General features: G+C 30.9%; 1 protein-coding gene across 5 annotated transcripts in view; it reads left to right on the forward strand.

The window, feature by feature from the left end:
* Positions 1-15,465, forward strand: part of LOC139494699 (chromatin target of PRMT1 protein-like) — a 34,272-nt gene extending 18,807 nt beyond the window's left edge. For 3 of the 5 annotated variants that reach the window (XM_071282876.1, XM_071282877.1, XM_071282880.1), the window contains one exon: positions 13,390-15,465. In XM_071282876.1, the coding sequence (XP_071138977.1) occupies positions 13,390-13,573 (184 nt within the window). In that variant the 3' untranslated portion in view covers positions 13,574-15,465. Of the gene's footprint in view, positions 1-10,725; positions 10,783-13,389 lie in introns of all 5 variants that reach the window. The other 2 variants (XM_071282875.1, XM_071282878.1) reach the window with 1 other exon arrangement.
* Positions 15,466-17,579: the final 2,114 nt, after the last annotated feature.

The following is a 17,579-nucleotide window of genomic DNA, read 5'->3' on the forward strand; positions in this document are numbered from 1 at the left end:
ACTTCTTCTGGCATAAATTTATACTGAATTGAATCAAATAATTCAATGTTTTGGTAATGTGGATGACAGCGGCCATAAAAAAGTTCTTTCAGATGAAATTTTGCACTATGTACTAATTGGGAATTATTTCGTCGAATTCCCATGCGAAAGTTGATAATAGCCTGGGAATATCTGCATACTTGGAGATGGAGATATGCATGGTTTGGATTTTGTGCTTGAAATTGCTTATAAAATTTGAAATAATTTTCAACTGTTGGTTCATCATTGGTATTCATCAGACTTCTTACAAATGGTATGACCATTTCATTTAAAGCAGCAGTATGAAAAGTGAGCAATAGTTGCCAGGCTAGATGGTGGTCTTTACATGTTTTTGCAAAGTGTTTAGCATTTTCTGAGTTAAATCCCATGAGCTCACACATTTTTTCTAGATAGGGTATCCAGTTTAACTCAAAAAATGCTTTTAAAACATTCATTTCATAATGCCCTCCTCCTATGCGCATGTATACCCAATCGAATTCCCTTGAACAGGATGATGTTAAGTTCTGATGGCAAGATTTATGATGGTCCTTGTAAACCTTTCGAGATTGAAATGGCTTCTGGCAGTAGTTACATAGAATGGATTCCTCTAAAATTTTGTGGTATAAACTGTGAGGTCTTCCATCACAGCAAACAAAAGCCCAACTTCGTTCACTTCCTCCATATCTTTTGATGCCACAATTTATACCAATATGTCTCATTACAAGAGAGACGGATTCATTGCTGTTAGGGTTGACAAATGCAGGCATCCCAACTGTTACAGATGTCGGGTTTTGATGATTGGATGGAATATGCTGGTATCTTGAATATTCATCTTGGTTTGAATTGTCAGTAAGTAGAATTTCTTGTGTTTTTGAAGCTGTTTTGATATTTGTGGATGACACAGTGCTACAAGGACCATTTGACTTTTTTGTTCTTGCCTCTTTGATTCCTTCTCTATTCTTGCATCCTTCACAGACCAGTTTACGTCTCGCATTTTCTGTCCCACATAATGTGCAGATCAGAATGTCTTTCCTTCTTTCTTCATTGTGTGTATTTTTGTCTATATTATCCATAAATGCATTTTCAGACCCTTCCATTGTATGTTCTTCAACAACAGTTTCAATTGCATGTTTTATGAAATGATATAGTTGTTCATAATGCAATTTTTCAAGTTCTTCATATTCATTGTTGTCTTGATCCCTTATTTCCTTTATTCCCCTTAAAAAATAGTTTTTCTCCTTTAAAATTTTTTCAGCTTGTATATTCCTTTCTGTTTGGTCTTTTGTTTCAGCAAGTTTTAGTTTTTCATCAAAATGAGACAATTTGAACCAGTTTTTTGGCTTGAATTCATCCTGTGTTTGAATGAAGGTCTGCATGTTGTCATCTGAATTTATAGCAGCATATATTAATGATGTAATAACAGAAGATCTTGACTTTTGGTTTGGGATATTCCTCTCTTATATGCTACAACTTGTTCATTGTCAAAGGCAGCCATGATAACTCCAGGTGGACAGGGAGGAGCAGTTGTTCCTGATTTAGAAATCCATTTTTGCAATGTAGTGTAAGTACCACATGGACTAGACTTGCTCAAAAAGTCAACAACTAATCTACTACTTGTTTTTGAATACACATAAAGAGAAAGTAGGAACGAAATAGGAGAAACAAGCTTCTGGTATCTTAATGCATAAATTTGTTCAATTATCCTACAGAGAGATAATTTCAGATTTTCATTTGAAACAGCTACTGAAAAGTTTGTAAATCCTTCAATAAACCGTGTCAATGGCATATTACGTTTTGACAACCAATTGTCTGCATGAAATTCTTTTAAAAACGTGTGATCTTTATACTGCTGTGAAATATCTTCAATATCATTTTTTAAACTTTCCTCTTGATCTTTTCCTACTGTAAACATGAGCTCTGACAATTCTTCACTAGACAAATGCTTGACAAGTTTAGTAAGGAAGTCTTTCCTTGCATTAATATCGAAGGTTTCAAAATCAGAAATCAAAGTTTCTGGTAAGCACTGCCTTATTTCTGAATCGTGTTGTTCTAGAATTGTCTTTGATACGAAAGTTTGGTTTTCATCATCAATTGATTCATTCAGATCTTCTGTTTTCTTACATTTTAATGGTATAATATCTATTTTTTTCACACCTTGCCTTTTTCTTTTTCTCCCACGGCATTTATTAATAAAGCATATGTTACATTCATCTGTATGAGGATAAAAATTCACCGTCTTGATGCTTGTTTTGAAGGCTTGCTCCTGATTGGTAGCTTTTAGATTCCTATACTTCAATAAGAGGAGTTCGTGAGATCTGCAAATAGCAATCGGGTGAATTGCAGGTTGGTCCAAATTGACATCAACTTCAAAAATTTCAAATAGCTCCACAGAAAATTCATACTTAAGGTGAGATGACTTGTGCAAATCTAAGCTTCCACATATCCTGCAAGTCTTTTCTAGTGCCTTTTGATGTTTTGTTAGTTGGGTTTCACTGGAACAAGAAATATTTTGGTGACATATTGGTAGCAGTTAAATCTGATCGCGAGCTAAGGGAATACCACTTGAAATAGTGTACAGGAATAAAAGTCCTTCGTTTTAATGAAAATGCAAAATCATGCTTCAAAAGTGCCCAAATAGATAAATAATCTGTCCTACTAGTCCACAAAAATAAATAGCCAATCTAAAGAATGTTAAATGATGACCAATTCCTCACATCTTATTATTTTTAATTACCTATTAATTGTGAAAGAACATGTTTATTATATTCTTAACATTTGTATACTTCTAATTTGTTTTATGTTTTATATTTTATGTGTGTATATATACCATTTAAAAAAAAATTATAGTCTCTCATAACTCTTTTTAGAGTGGCTCTTTTTTTATATTGGAAATTGTAATATTATGTAAATGTTTTATAAGAGGTGAAACTCAAATAAAATAGTGTCTTGTGAAGAAAATTGTTTATTAACATAATTAATTAAATAATTATCAATCATACAAAATTTAAGTTACTTCAAGCTCTGAAAGAAATTAAAAAAAATAATTTAAAACAAGGCAATGAAAAGCTCGATCTTTAAAAAAAAAAGCACAATTTCATCTAATTTATATTTACAAGTTTTGTTAAACAAGAATGTGTCCAAAGTACACGGATGCCCCACTCGCACTATCATTTTCCATGTTCAATGGACCATGAAATTGGATAAAAAATATAATAAGCCATTAAAATTAGAAAGATGATATCATAAGGTCATGTGTACTAAGTTTCAAGTTGATTGGACTTCAACTTCATCAAAAACTACCTTGACCAAAAACTTTAACCTGAAGCGGGACAGACCAACGGACGAATAGACAGATGGACGGACGGACGGACGCACAGACCAGAAAACATAATGCCCCTTTACTATCGTAGGTGGGGCATAATAAAATACTCAAAGTGCAATTCTTATTATTTCTGTTTGGGTTCTCACTAAACATTCATGTGAAATTATATAGTGAACTATTTTTATTCTCAAATATCTTCAGCCAGAAATGGGATGAGGCTTTAATAATAATTTAACATAAGTTCTACAAAATATTGTGATCAAATTAATGTAATCTGTCACTTCATAATGGTTGCACCACTGGAGGTTACATTCCTTAAGTTCTAATTGTTTGTGTAAATATTGTCTATGACATGTGGGAAAGTCCAAGTATTAACACATGTACAGACACCTGGTTTTTGTATTATAGTAAGAAATTATACTTCCATGGTATTTTAACATCAGAAGAGAATCTTTAACATTAGAACAGAAATATTCAGTCCTAAGAAAACTTTTTCTTTCAGTGTAAAAGATCAATTAAATAGCAACCCTAGCTTATATATTAAATCAATTCAAAAATAAAAACCTCTTTCTCAATGCTTTATAATACTTTATTTAACTGACATTTGTTTCAGCTAGGTGGGGGCACTAACTATCAAATGTAAATGAGTGGTAAGGATGAACCCTGGAATAGGTCACTATTTCATGCTCTATAATATTAGAAAAGGGTGAGAAATTCAGATTAATCTATATCATTAGGTTGATATTATCACTTGCTTGATTACATCATAAGTATCTGATACTAATCAGATGGCAGTATTTATGTTTGATGTGGTTATACTGAAGTCCTGTAAATGCATCAGTTATTTGTCAAACCAATTTATTTCTATTTATTTTAATGTGGTTTTTCCACTGATGCTAGTTATAGATGCTATAAATCTGACCATTTTGACATTTGTACCTAGTTAACATTAAGTTGTAGACATGAAACATGATAACAATTATTAAAAGAAATTCCATGTCAGCTTCTTTTAGAGGGAACAGCTATGTAACTTTTTATCAGTTTTTCATTAAAACCTAAAACTTAGTGAAAGTGTCACTTTTAGGTTGAATATACTGCATTTATCTGATGAAACATATTTTATTGTCTATTGAAATTGAAAAAGAAATTTCTTCATCCTAAAAAATAAATAAGGGGAAAATAGAAGAAAATAATTTTAAAAGATGTGATGAATTTAATTTACAAGTTAAGTGTGATTGTTATGATTGCGTTTCTTTTTAACATAAACATGATGAGGTTCAGGACCCCAAATAAATCTGTACACTAATGAACTTACAAGATGAAAAATATATCTATACTTCTGTTTTTTGTTAATTAATATATGACAAGGTATATATTTTTGATAAACACAATATGTGAAAAGGGTAGGGTACTTTATGTCTCAGCTGTTCACCCCTTCCTAAAAATTCTCAGTTTTTGAGTCTGTGTCTTGTTTTGTAGATCTTACTTTACATTAATATTGTTGTTTCCAGTTATATAAAAAAGAAGATGTGGTATAATTGCCAATGAGACGACTATCCACAAAAGACCAAAATGACACCAACATTAACAATTATAGGTCACCGTACGGCCTTCAACAATGAGCAAAGCCCATACCGCATATAGTCAACTATAAAATGCCCCGATAGGACAATGTAAAACAATTCAAGCGAGAAAACTAACGGCCTCATTGGTGTAAAAAAAGGAATGAAAAACAAATATGTAACACATAAACAAACGACAACCACTGAATTACAGGCTCCTGACTTGGGACAGGCACATACATAAATAATGTGGCTGGGTTAAACATGTTAGCGGGATCCCAACCCTCCCCCTAACCTGGGACAGTGGTATAACAGTACAACATAGGAACGAACTACAAAAATCAGTTGAAAAAGGCTTAACTCATCAGATAGACAAAAAATAAAAGTGGACGTCTCTTTCTTAGAGATAATGAAATTTGCCAGGTCATCAGATACATATTTTAAAACTCAATACCCTAAAGATGACTTAATTAGGATTAGTAATTTCAGAGGAGATTTTGGTATAAGATTACAAAAATTTACAATGAATTTGAAAATTGACTTTAAAGGGCAGTAACTCCTTATGGGGTCATGCTCACTTATTTGTAGATCTTACTTGGCTGAAAATTTTTGCTGTTTACAGTTTCTCTCTATATATTATAATATTCAAGATAATGACCAAAAACTGCAAAAAGTCCTTGAAATTATCAATTCAGAGTAACAAACCTAATAATGAGTTGTATTATGTGTCTGGAAATTTCATGCAGGCAAATATAGTTTCAAAGATATAAGCCAAAAAACTGCATTTTACCCCCATGTTCTGATTGAAGCTATGGTGGCCATCTTGGTTGAAGGGAGGGGTCATAGAATACACGTTTTAAACAAGATACCCTAAAGATAAATCAGGACAAGCTGGGTTTAACTTGACCCAGTAGTTTTAGAGGAGAGGATTTTTGTTAATGGATCAGGACAAAGGACACCAAATTATGAGACAAACTCACTTGACCCTGTGGGCCTGGTGAGGAAAAAATGTAGGTTGCCTAATAAGATATTACTTGTCATTAAGTCATTTAGCACTAATTAATGCATAATTTTTAGTCCAGGACTGCAAGTTCAAAAATATGGAGTCTTATTTCTTACAGCAAGAATTTTAACATGTTTTTACGACGTAGTCGGTACAGTTTCGGTTTGTGCCCTTTGAACTTAAGGACTCTTAACTATGGCAACAGAATACGCATGCTAGAAAATCCTTTCTGTGATTGGACAAAATGCTGTCATGGTGGGTGATTTGGTTGTGTTTGAAAAAAACGTCTCGTTAATTATATCGTGATGGAAAGCAAGTGAAAAACTATAAATATTTGAACTAGATCTTACAAAGATTTATATTTTTATTAAAATAATTGTTTCTCCAATAGCTCTTTGCATCCATGACAATTATATAATTTTTAATGTAAACTTTGTTGTACGAACGTACATGACTTTTAGAACGCACCTACGCATGTGAAATTTCCACAGGGTTTTGGTGAATGTGAATAGAAAGATACAAGGACCTTAAGTCATTGTGCTTCTGAAGGTTATCGAAATGATAGTTTTAAACAGATACACAAATTGAAATACGTCGGATATCTTTTTTAAAGAAAGTTCTTGTTATTAATAAGTCATATGTGTATAGTTAATTATTTTTATTTTGATTGATAAAATTAATCAAAAGTTTCAATGTTTTTTTGTTTCAATAAGTAAACTGAAACATTATGAAGCTGGAAGAACAGAAAAATAGTTTTTATGTGTAAAATTTTTCTGATTAAGTCTATTCTAGTTAAAGTCAACATGTGGTTATAATATCAATTGAGAAAGTGTGACCACAAATTTATATCTAACAAATTACTGATAACATGAGATGAGATTGTGGAAATATATTTGTGAAGCTGGTATGGTATTTAAAGTGTTTTTGAGTGATAAGTGGTTTAAGAAATTTCTCTATCATCTGGCTTAGTTTGTACCACCTACCACATTCCCATTACTTTTAAAAATGCTAGCTGCATTTACAGACTGTTTCACAAACTTTCTGTGATAATTTGAGATTTAAATATAAAAAAATAGTTTCAATTATGCAATAGAAATTCAATATCTTGACGGCAAAATCTCAGTAGTCTTTACTTCATAATTCATTTACATGTATTGTAAATTTATTTAATTTCAACAGTAATGATTATCTTTTAGTTTATGAGATACATGTATCAGTATTTCCTCCCAGCTGCATGTATTACTGATTCAAATTGGTCACATTTTTTGTTTTTAATTAATATGCCAAATAGACATTATGCTACAATTGTCAATGTGGCAGTTCTCATTCTGGTGATCATATATATTCATTCTTCTGTTAAATTTATTGCTCCTTTAATTGTATTTAATCTTATAAGCTTACATCTCTTTACAGTTAAAATTTCTAAAGACTCTTTTTATAACTTCCTTTCTGATATTTTTTTATGTAGTAAACTATCCCAGGCTACTGACAATGTAAATGCAAAATTAACAGTGGCGGATCCAGGAATTTTCATAAGTGGGGATCCACTGACTGACCTAAGAGGGGGCCTGCTCCAGTCACACTTCAGTGATTCCCTATATAAGCAATCACATTTTTTCAAAAAAAGGGGTGCGGGCCCCCCTTAATCCGTCTCTGATTAATATATTGGAACATTCATTATCTATCACACAGTTTCCTTGTGTAAACATATTAAGTAGTATAGTGGACCTTAAGCAAGCATCAATCAATAAATAAAGTAGTATGAATAAAAAGTACAAAAAGGGAATTGTAGCAAGTCTATCCCTCCTTTGTCCGAGTTAACATAAAAAAAATCAGATTAAATCAAATCTGTATTGCAAAATTACACTCATACCGGTCAAGCAATATGAACAAACAACCGAAGGTGTTTAAATACTAACACAGGTTGCTGAATGAATGGCTCTTAGATATCCAAAAGCAAGTTAAATGCATATTCAGGATTACAACATTTTAATGTTTAACAAAATTCATGTTCTTAACTCAAAATTAGATTGGCTGGAACTAAATATCTAGCTCATAAGTAAAAGTAGACAGGTCACTCAACATCAGCACATTTCTGCCTTTACTTTAACTATTTTAAAAAAGTGCATTAGTTGAAGTATTATCTTTTAAACTCAGGTGACCAGATGAGAATTTGATCATGTGTAAACACCTATGTTTTCCAATAACTTATTGATTTTTTTTAATAATTATTTTTCTATGATTTTTTTACAAATATTTTTTATTCAGATTTTTTTTGTATGGTTTAAAATAGTGCAAAATACAATGTGAGGAAATGCTGAATACATATTTGACATCACAATTCAGAATACAAGTAACCCTACCATTTACAATTTTTGCAATAATGAATAAATGAAAAACAGTTCAAAAACATTTCTGAATTAAAACTAAAAAGTGAAATAAAATCTTCAACAGAAAATATATAATAGTCTAAAAATAGAATTGAATCAATCTAGGCACCCTGAAAAAATTTAAGCTCCAAAACCAGCTATCCGTGCATTCATCATTGTATACTATTAAGACATTAAAAAAATTGTTTTGACTGGCAATAAGAAAACTTTTGGAACACTTATATAACACAATAAACCATGAAATGTTACTCAGTATAGCATGTATTGATTATATACTTAGCTATAAAGTACATACTATAGCAATGTATTTACAAATATAAATCATATTTTTTGTTTGTCATAATTTACACATTTTCATAATTTACACATTTTAAGTTTTTCTAATATACATACATACTATCAATTAAAGCATTCAAATGAAACAAAGAAATATATTGTATAACTTATACTTAATATTTAATAAACTTATAATAATACTGCTCTCAATTCAAATAATTAACCATAACATCAATAATTCTCCTCAATATATTGAAGAAGTATTTCTACCTGTTCTAATTATTATTATAATGTAAATTTCTCATTTTTCACAAAAATTCTAGTATAACCACAGTTATCTCCCATTATTTTCACTTGTTAATTTGTAGGGTGCATCACTTGAACAGCGTTTCACTCTTTTAATAGACATTTCACCAGAATAAAAATCATTAGAATGAAGAGTTTACATATTATTTAATTTGAAAAAATTACTGAGATACTTTGAAAAATTTTCTAAATTGGAGAAAAGAAAAGAAAACTTTTTACTTACCCTTCACTTTCAGAGATTTCCACATCATTTTCTATCCTCTCTGGTACCTCCATTGTCTCAAATGTAAATGATGAACTGAATCCTGCAGCACTATTTATAGGCTATGTAATTTGATACTCAAATGCTCTCAGGAAGTTATATTTCATGAGATAAAGGGGAATTAGTACTATATTACATTTTTTGATAAGATAGCAAGTTTCAGTAATATTACAGTTTTTAGTAATATTGTCGTTATATTACAGTTTTCAGTAATACTATTATATTACAACTTTCAGTAATATAAACCCTATATTACAGTTTTTTGTAACATTACAGATTTGTGTAATATTACATTTTAATGTAATATTACAGTTTTCAGTAATTGCCTGGACTGTTATTTTCTTTTTATCCTGCTTGGGCCATGTAGATTTTTTTACCCGATTTTTATGTACTTTTGTTTACAATTTAGATACCTAATGGAGCTAGTATTTTTTTTCACCTTATAAATGCCTGGTTTTAAGGTTTGTCAAAGATATCCTATAAACTTTATCTGTTGTAAAAATGGTGATTAGTCTAAATATTTAAGAAAAAGATTAAATATTTGACCTGTAAGACCCTGACACCCCCCCCCCCCCCCCAAAAAAAAAACAAAACAAACCACACACATAATTTAGAGAGACAAAAAAACACTTTTGTAATTGGTTATTTTACAAGCTACTACTCTAAGTTGATATTGTAATATAACAAAGACATAAAAACAAAATGTGCTGGCAGAATTTAAAAAAGAAATTAACAAAAAAATCAATTGTTTGTTTGATAACAAAAAGTAAAATAACAGACATAATGAACTCCAAAATTCAAAACTCAAATGATAAAACCTATTTGTATCCATTTAGTACATGCTCATATTTAAAGCCATGTCATGAAAGAGAAATAAAATATTGGTCTCATAATTTGTAAATATCTTCAATCTTTTCAAATTTTTACGGGTAAGTGGTTTTGGCACACACCTCACCTTTACATTCTATGTATTGCTTTAATGTATTTTAAATTGCTTCAAATTAATATGACGGAAATCACCTAATAACAAAACTAAGGGCATTGAAAAACACAAAGTTTTCAGTTTCACCTTTTCTATAAAACAGTTAGTAATCTTGTGTATCAATATATATTTTTACATTAGCACCTTGTAGTGGTTTTGTTTTTGTATTATTTATTTTGTTTTTGATTTTTATAATAGATGTGTGTAAAGGGTCCAAAGATGGTCATATATAAAGCACTTGTATCTTATTCCCCTTTTCAGAATCTAAAGGAAGATGGGTAATCTCATCGATCGTACACCAAAATTAAAATTAAGTTTAGAATGCTAAGCGTCACTGATGAGTCTTTTGTAGATGAAATGCGCGTCTGGCGTATATGCTAAATTTAGTCCTGGTATCTATGATGAGTTTATTTACAACCACTGGGTCCATGCCACTGCTGGTGGAGATTTATTTCCCCGAGGGTATCACAAGCCTGGTAGTCAGCACTTTTTGTGCTGACATGAATGGTCATTGATATGGTTATATTTATAAATTTACTGTTCACAAATTTTGGAATTTTTTGAAATACTAAGGATTTTCTACCTCATGCATAAACTTTTTTAGAGGTCAGGAACGTGGAAGAGGAGGTTTCCAGCGAGGAAACTTTAGAGGCAATCGACAGTAAGAGGGCATGGTTTAGTTACTTCAATCTCCAAACTGAAATTTGCTTATTTTCTTTTTATCCTGCTTGGGCCATGTAGATTTTTTTACCTGATTTTTATGTACTTTTGTTTACAATTTAGAATCTAAAGGACTTGGTATTTTTTTAACCTTATGAATGCCTGGTTTTAAGGTTTGTCAAAGATATCCTATAAACTTTATCTGTTGTAAAAATGGTGATTAGTCTAAATATTTAAGAAAAAGATTAAATATTTGACCTGTAAGACCCTGACCCCCCCCCCCCCCCAAAAAAAAAAAAAAACAAAAAAAAACACACACATAATTTAGAGAGACAAAAAAACACTTTTGTAATTGGTTATTTTACAAGCTACTACTCTAAGTTGATATTGTAATATAACAAAGACATAAAAACAAAATGTGCTGGCAGAATTTAAAAAAGAAATTAACAAAAAAATCAATTGTTTGTTTGATAACAAAAAGTAAAATAACAAAAATAATGATCTCCAAAATTCAAAACTTAAATGATAAAACCTATTTGTATCCATTTAGTACATGCTCATATTTAAAGCCATGTCATGAAAGAGAAATAAAATATTGGTCTCATGATTTGTAAATGCACCTTCAATCTTTTCAAATTTTCACGGGTAAGTCGTTTTGGCACACACCTCACCTTTACATTCTATGTATTGCTTTAATGTATTTTAAATTGCTTCAAATTGATATGATGGAAATAACAAAACTAAGGACATTGAAAAACACAAAGTTTGCAGTTTCACCTTTTCTATAAAACAATTTGTAATCTTGGAGATTGAAGTTTTAATACTGTAGTTTGCCTAGACTGTGTATCAATATATATTTTTACATTAGCACCTTGTAGTTGTTTTGTTTTTGTATTACTTATTTTGATTTTTTATAATAGATGTGTGTAAAGGGTCCAAAGATGGTCATATATAAAGCACTTGTATCTTATTCCCCTTTTCAGAATCTAAAGGACTATGGGTAATCTCATCGATCGTACACCAAAATTAAAATTAAGTCATTTGTTGGAATTTCATTTGTTTAGAATGCTAAGCGTCACTGATGAGTCTTTTGTTGACGAAATGCGCGTCTGGCGTATATACTAAATTTAGTCCTGGTATCTATGATGAGTTTATTTACAACCACTGGGTCCATGCCACTGCTGGTGGAGATTTATTTCCCCAAGGGTATCACAAGCCTGGTAGTCAGCACTTTTTGTGCTGACTTGAATGGTCATTGATAAGGTTATATTTATAAATTTACTGTTTACAAATTTTGGAATTTTTTGAAAGTCTAGGATTTTCTAACTCAGGCATAAACTTTTAGGAATTTTGGTTCTCAATGCTCTTCATAGTCGTACTTTATTTGGCCTTTTTAACCTTTTTGGATTCGATGAGTCTTTTGTAGACGAAACGTGCGTCTGGCGTATACACTAAATTTAGTCCTGGTATCTATGATGAGTTTATTTAAACACCAATCACAACACTTAGGTGTTTGTTGTACGCTTTGAATTCTAAAACGGCAAATTCAAATAGAGAAATTATAAAGATTCATAACTTTGTTCTAAATGAAGTTGGGATGTCATTTTGTTTGGCATTCTAGATGTGGGTTCCTCAACCAGGCCACCAAATATGTCAAAGAATGCTGAAAGTGGCAATATATCACCCAAAAATCAAATCTTTTTTTGTGTATTTAGACTTTAGGGGATATTTGAAGACTATATATAAACCTAATTCAGTAGAAAGAAAAAAAGGGCAATTGTTATGAGAAAAAGATGCGGAAGGCTTATCTGTAAACTAAACATCCCTCTAAATTATTATTTTATTTGGTTGCCAGTTTGAATATGTTGCTTGATTTTCTAGATATAGCTTTTTTATCATTTGAAAGATAACAATTAATTTAGTCATGTTAATAGTAGAGTTTTATTGCTCCGAGAAAAGTGTTACTTTTAACATAAGCAGACTGTTTTTAAAGTATTACACTTAAAGCATTGTTTTAATTATACAGACTAAATGTCTTACCTTTTGTAAATTTTTTAGCACATTGTAACAGATTTTTAGTGTGAAATAGATTGTTACATACCTCCTATTTAACAGGTTTAATTCTGTTTTAGTTAGACCAGGGATTTGATTTTCAATTTACAATTATAAACCAACTTTTCTTAATACATGTACAAATTTTCAAAATATATGTAGACAGTTTTCTGGTTTACACAGAGTTTTGGTATAGGCTTGTTTCTGGTTAACACAGTTCTCACTGAGGCGAGTTCATGAGTTCTGTACTCGGGGAAAATCTGTCTGAGTTCTAAAATGAATAAAACTTGTAAAATGTTGAATCAACTGAGCACATGCATTTGTATATTATCATTTTATAACATATGTTTTTTTAAATAATGAAAAATTGATAACATTCCTTGCTCTAAATTAAATTTTATCTTTCATCTGTTCATGGCTTAAAATGATGAGTTCTTGGACTCGCCTTGAAATATCCCAAGTGAGAACCCAAGGTTAACACCAAAGTTTACAATGAACCACAATGGATGGTTTTAACATGTTATCAGATCTTTTTATCATCTCTCTTACTTTACAGGGCCAGAGGTGGTGGCAACAACAGAGGTCGTGGTGGGTTCAGAGGTGGCAGAGGAGGTCAACGAGGTCGTGGAGGTCAAAGTCCAATATCAAAAGAGGAACTAGACAACCAGTTGGAAGCGTACATGAGCAAGACAAAAAGCAGCTTGGATGCTGATCTGGATTCATACATGCAACAAAATTGATGATGATGAAAGAAACAATAAAAAGAAGGTTGTGTCGACGAATGGCCAAGAAATGGAAGAATTAGACTTGATTGAAAATTAGCGTCTTTTGATTTAAAACTCACCACCACGTTTCAGTGCTATTGCATTGTGTAATTGGGCTTTGATAACTGAAATTATTTGAGAAAAATCATAATGGCTGAAAGACATATATTAGTAATTATCGAATAATTACCCAGGGTATTTTAAAGGCAATGGAGAGAATTTCAAGGAGTAGATATTAGAAAAAATATTGGAAAAACATTGGGACATGGGTTAAAACTCTGATTTTAACTAGTTGGGGTGATAGAGATTAGATATATATTATTCTTTGTATACATGCATTACTCATCTTGATAGAGAGACATTTTGATGAATAGTATGCCATAAAGAGTCTATTATTTGAATTTTGAGTTATAAAACAATTTATGTATTCTTGTGAACCTTAGTCAATGATAGTTTAATGTAGTCAAAAGAGAAATGAATTGGTAGAGAGAATTGAATTTATATCGTGGATTAGCTATTATTTGTGGGATATCAGTTTTTGTGGAAACTTATTTTCTACACACTTGTGTGCAGACTTTTGTAAGACATTGATATCAAATATCCATTAATTGAAAGTTCTCCTGAAATTGTGAAAATTGGTTCCCATGAAAATAGTTTCCACCAATTCTGAAGCAAAACCACATTTTGCAAAGTAATTTTAGAATTTTTTTTTTGTCATTGTATGAAGCCATGTGCCTGTTTCAATTAAGAAATGTTAAAATGTTGTTGTGTTAAATTTCTATTTTCTTATAAACATTTAGCAAATAGTAAATTTATATGATAAATGGCAGGCCTCTTTTTGTTGAAATAGAAATTATAATGAAGAATCATATTAATTTTGACTTAAATTTTATATACATATTTTTTCGTTAGACATTTATACATTTCATGCAAAACTATTCAGTAGTTCTTTCATTCATGCATGTGCATTCTTTAAACTGATTCTATTTATTTAAAAATTTAAATGTACTGGTCATAATGTTTGAAAATATAAACGCTTAAGAAATATTTGTTAAGAATGGCCTTCTAAAATATTTCTTGCATTTTATGTTCCTATGTAATACTCATGTTATATAGATATATTTAATTAATATTTTCATGTGTGTATTATTTTTCATGGGTTGAATCTAGAATTTGTTTGGAACATTACATGTAGTCCCAATTCAACTTGCCAAAAAGGAACAAAAGATAGGCCATCAACAGGGGCGGATTCAGCCGTTTTAAAAAGGGGTGGTGTTTCCAACTATATGTCCCCATTCAAATGCATTGATCGTCCAAAAAAAGGGGGGGGGGCGGGGGTCCCAACCCCCTGGAACCCTCCCTCCCCCTGGATCTGCCACTGATCAACATTGTTCATTCTCTTTCACAAATTGTCGATGGAGGTTTGATCGTTCCAAACAAAGGTTCTGCTATTCATGATAATGAAGACCATTTTTGTTAAAAGTGTAGGAAATCATTTAAATCATGTAATCATTGTTAAATTTTTGTTTTCATCTTTTTATGTTTGTTTTTTTGTTTTTTTTTAAAAGAAAACCATATTTGTGTGTATTTTGTTGCTCCCTGTGATTTTTGTAGACAATGTTATGTTATAAACTTTATGTTCGAAAAGGGGCAAATGGGAAGTGTTTCAGTTATTAAATAATTGAAATGTCTGAAAATCTATAAAAATGACGTACTTATTAAGTAATAAAATGCTTTAACAGTATCATGATTATTATTGAAAAATATTTCTGTAGATATGTACCTTTGTATATCTTTTTTTAGTTTTTATGTAGAGAATTTTAAAACATATCAATTTTATGAACAAAAAGTAAAAATTTCAAGCAGTATGTAGTTTAATTTGTTGAATAGAACAGAGAAGGGAACTGGGGAATGTGTCAAAAGAGACAGCAATGTGATCAAAGAGCAAGAGCATTACCATTTTAGGTGGAACCATTTTAAAAATAAAAAGATGTGGTATGATTGCGCATATGACGACTATCTAATGAAGTCCAAACAACATCGACGCAAACAACTATACACCTAGTAAACTAATATTGAACCCAACACTTAATAGATCCTTTTAGTCTTGCTTAACACTATTCCCTGGGGGTTGACTTTCTCCATGAAGAGGCAGCATTACAGTAGCAATACATGATGAAAATGGCAACACAACTCAAACAAGAGGATGTGTCATAGACCATGTAAGATGTCAAATATTATATATAATATAGTAATAAGTCCCTTACTGGCGAAGTTGATTTTGACTAAAGGTTTGCACTATGTGTGCCCATTCGTCAGTCGAGAAAATCCGTTTTCCACAATTTTTGTTTGCATTCTTTTAGATGTGGATTTTGAAAATTGGTATATAGTTACAGATCAAGTTAAGGATGTACTTAGGTGAGGTTAGGTAAAAATTAAGAAATTAAGAAATTAAAATTGATACTATAAGCTGGTAGAGCATCTATTAAGGATAAAGATAAGCTAAAAATATTGATAGGTCATGGACCTCCTTTTCGAGATATTTGAGATTTAAAATATGGCAGGAAAAGGCCGAATCGGACTTTTACCTTATATATGCATTGGTACTATTTGGGTCTCTAAACGAAAGAAAGAAAATTAAGAATCTTCTAAAATTTTGGTAAATGACCTTTCATGTGCTATTAAGTCTTATATAAAAAAAATAAAGGGGTGTTATGGGGCAAAATATTTTACATTATATTGTATGGAAAAACACCAAGGAGTCCGAACATTTAACACAAATTCCAAAACCTCACCTAAGTACATCCTTAAGGGGGCTCGCGGGTCTAAATTAATATTCTTTATTTAATATAAGATTTCGCTATATTTTTCTATAAATGAACTTTATCTTATACGTAATAGAAAAATGAAATAAAAAAATGGGGTCACCGTTCATTTACGCTCAGAATCTGCTTTCGAAAGAAACATACATTTTTGTTAATGTCCTTTTTTTCTGTTGAACTAATAGGAGAAATAGCGGTAATATCGAAATAAAAAAAGAACAAAATTACAGAAATCGCTTAAATTTTACAATTATTTGTTTTATGTACATCTTATTCGAAAACAACAATAAAAAATATAGGTCACCGATGAGTTAAAAAAGATATTTCAATTTTAATGCCAAAAAATGGCATTTTTACACCAAAGGGAGATAATTTGGAGTTTTTTCAATGATATCTAATTTTCAAAAGTCACATGGGGCCAACACCAATTAATTTTTTGGAATTATTTTTGTATCATATGATAAAGTAACAACTACTGAAAGTAATTAATAAAATTTGTAATGAAAAATAAATGTTTAATTTTTTTCTGAAAATCTTATACCCGCAAGCCTCCTTAAGTGTAAAGGGCAGAGTGAGCTTTTCTCATCACTTGGCATTTGTTGTCTGTCATTAACTTTTACAAAATCTACTGTGCCTATTTTAACCAAATTTGGCCACAATCATCATATGAGTGTATCTAGATTAAACAAGAGTGCACTCCCTTAAATATCTCCCTTTACTGACCATTGCTTTTATGCTGTTGGTCCTAAATATGAAGCTTTACTACAAATATCACTTTAACTTAATAAGGTCAGAGAAAACGAGGTCAAGGTCAGATAAACCAAACTGAAAATACACTTGCAATTTGCACTCATTCAATACACCATACATACTTTGAATATAGTTGACCTATCACACATAGTATTTAAGAAACAAACTTAACCAGGAAAACATTGATCAAAGAACCATAAAAATGGGGGTCAAGGTCAGATTTACCCTTCCACACAAATATGCACACCTTACAATCATTATATTACATACCTCAAAATATAGTTGACCTTGTGTACAGTATCTAGAAAACAAACAACCAGGAAAACTTGAGATAAACCAATGAACTATGAAAATGAGGTCATGGTAAGATGACAACCTCCAAACAGACCTACACATTACAATCATTCCAT

Source organism: Mytilus edulis, chromosome 11, assembly GCF_963676685.1.
Source record: "Mytilus edulis chromosome 11, xbMytEdul2.2, whole genome shotgun sequence".
Lineage (NCBI taxonomy): Eukaryota > Metazoa > Mollusca > Bivalvia > Mytilida > Mytilidae > Mytilus > Mytilus edulis.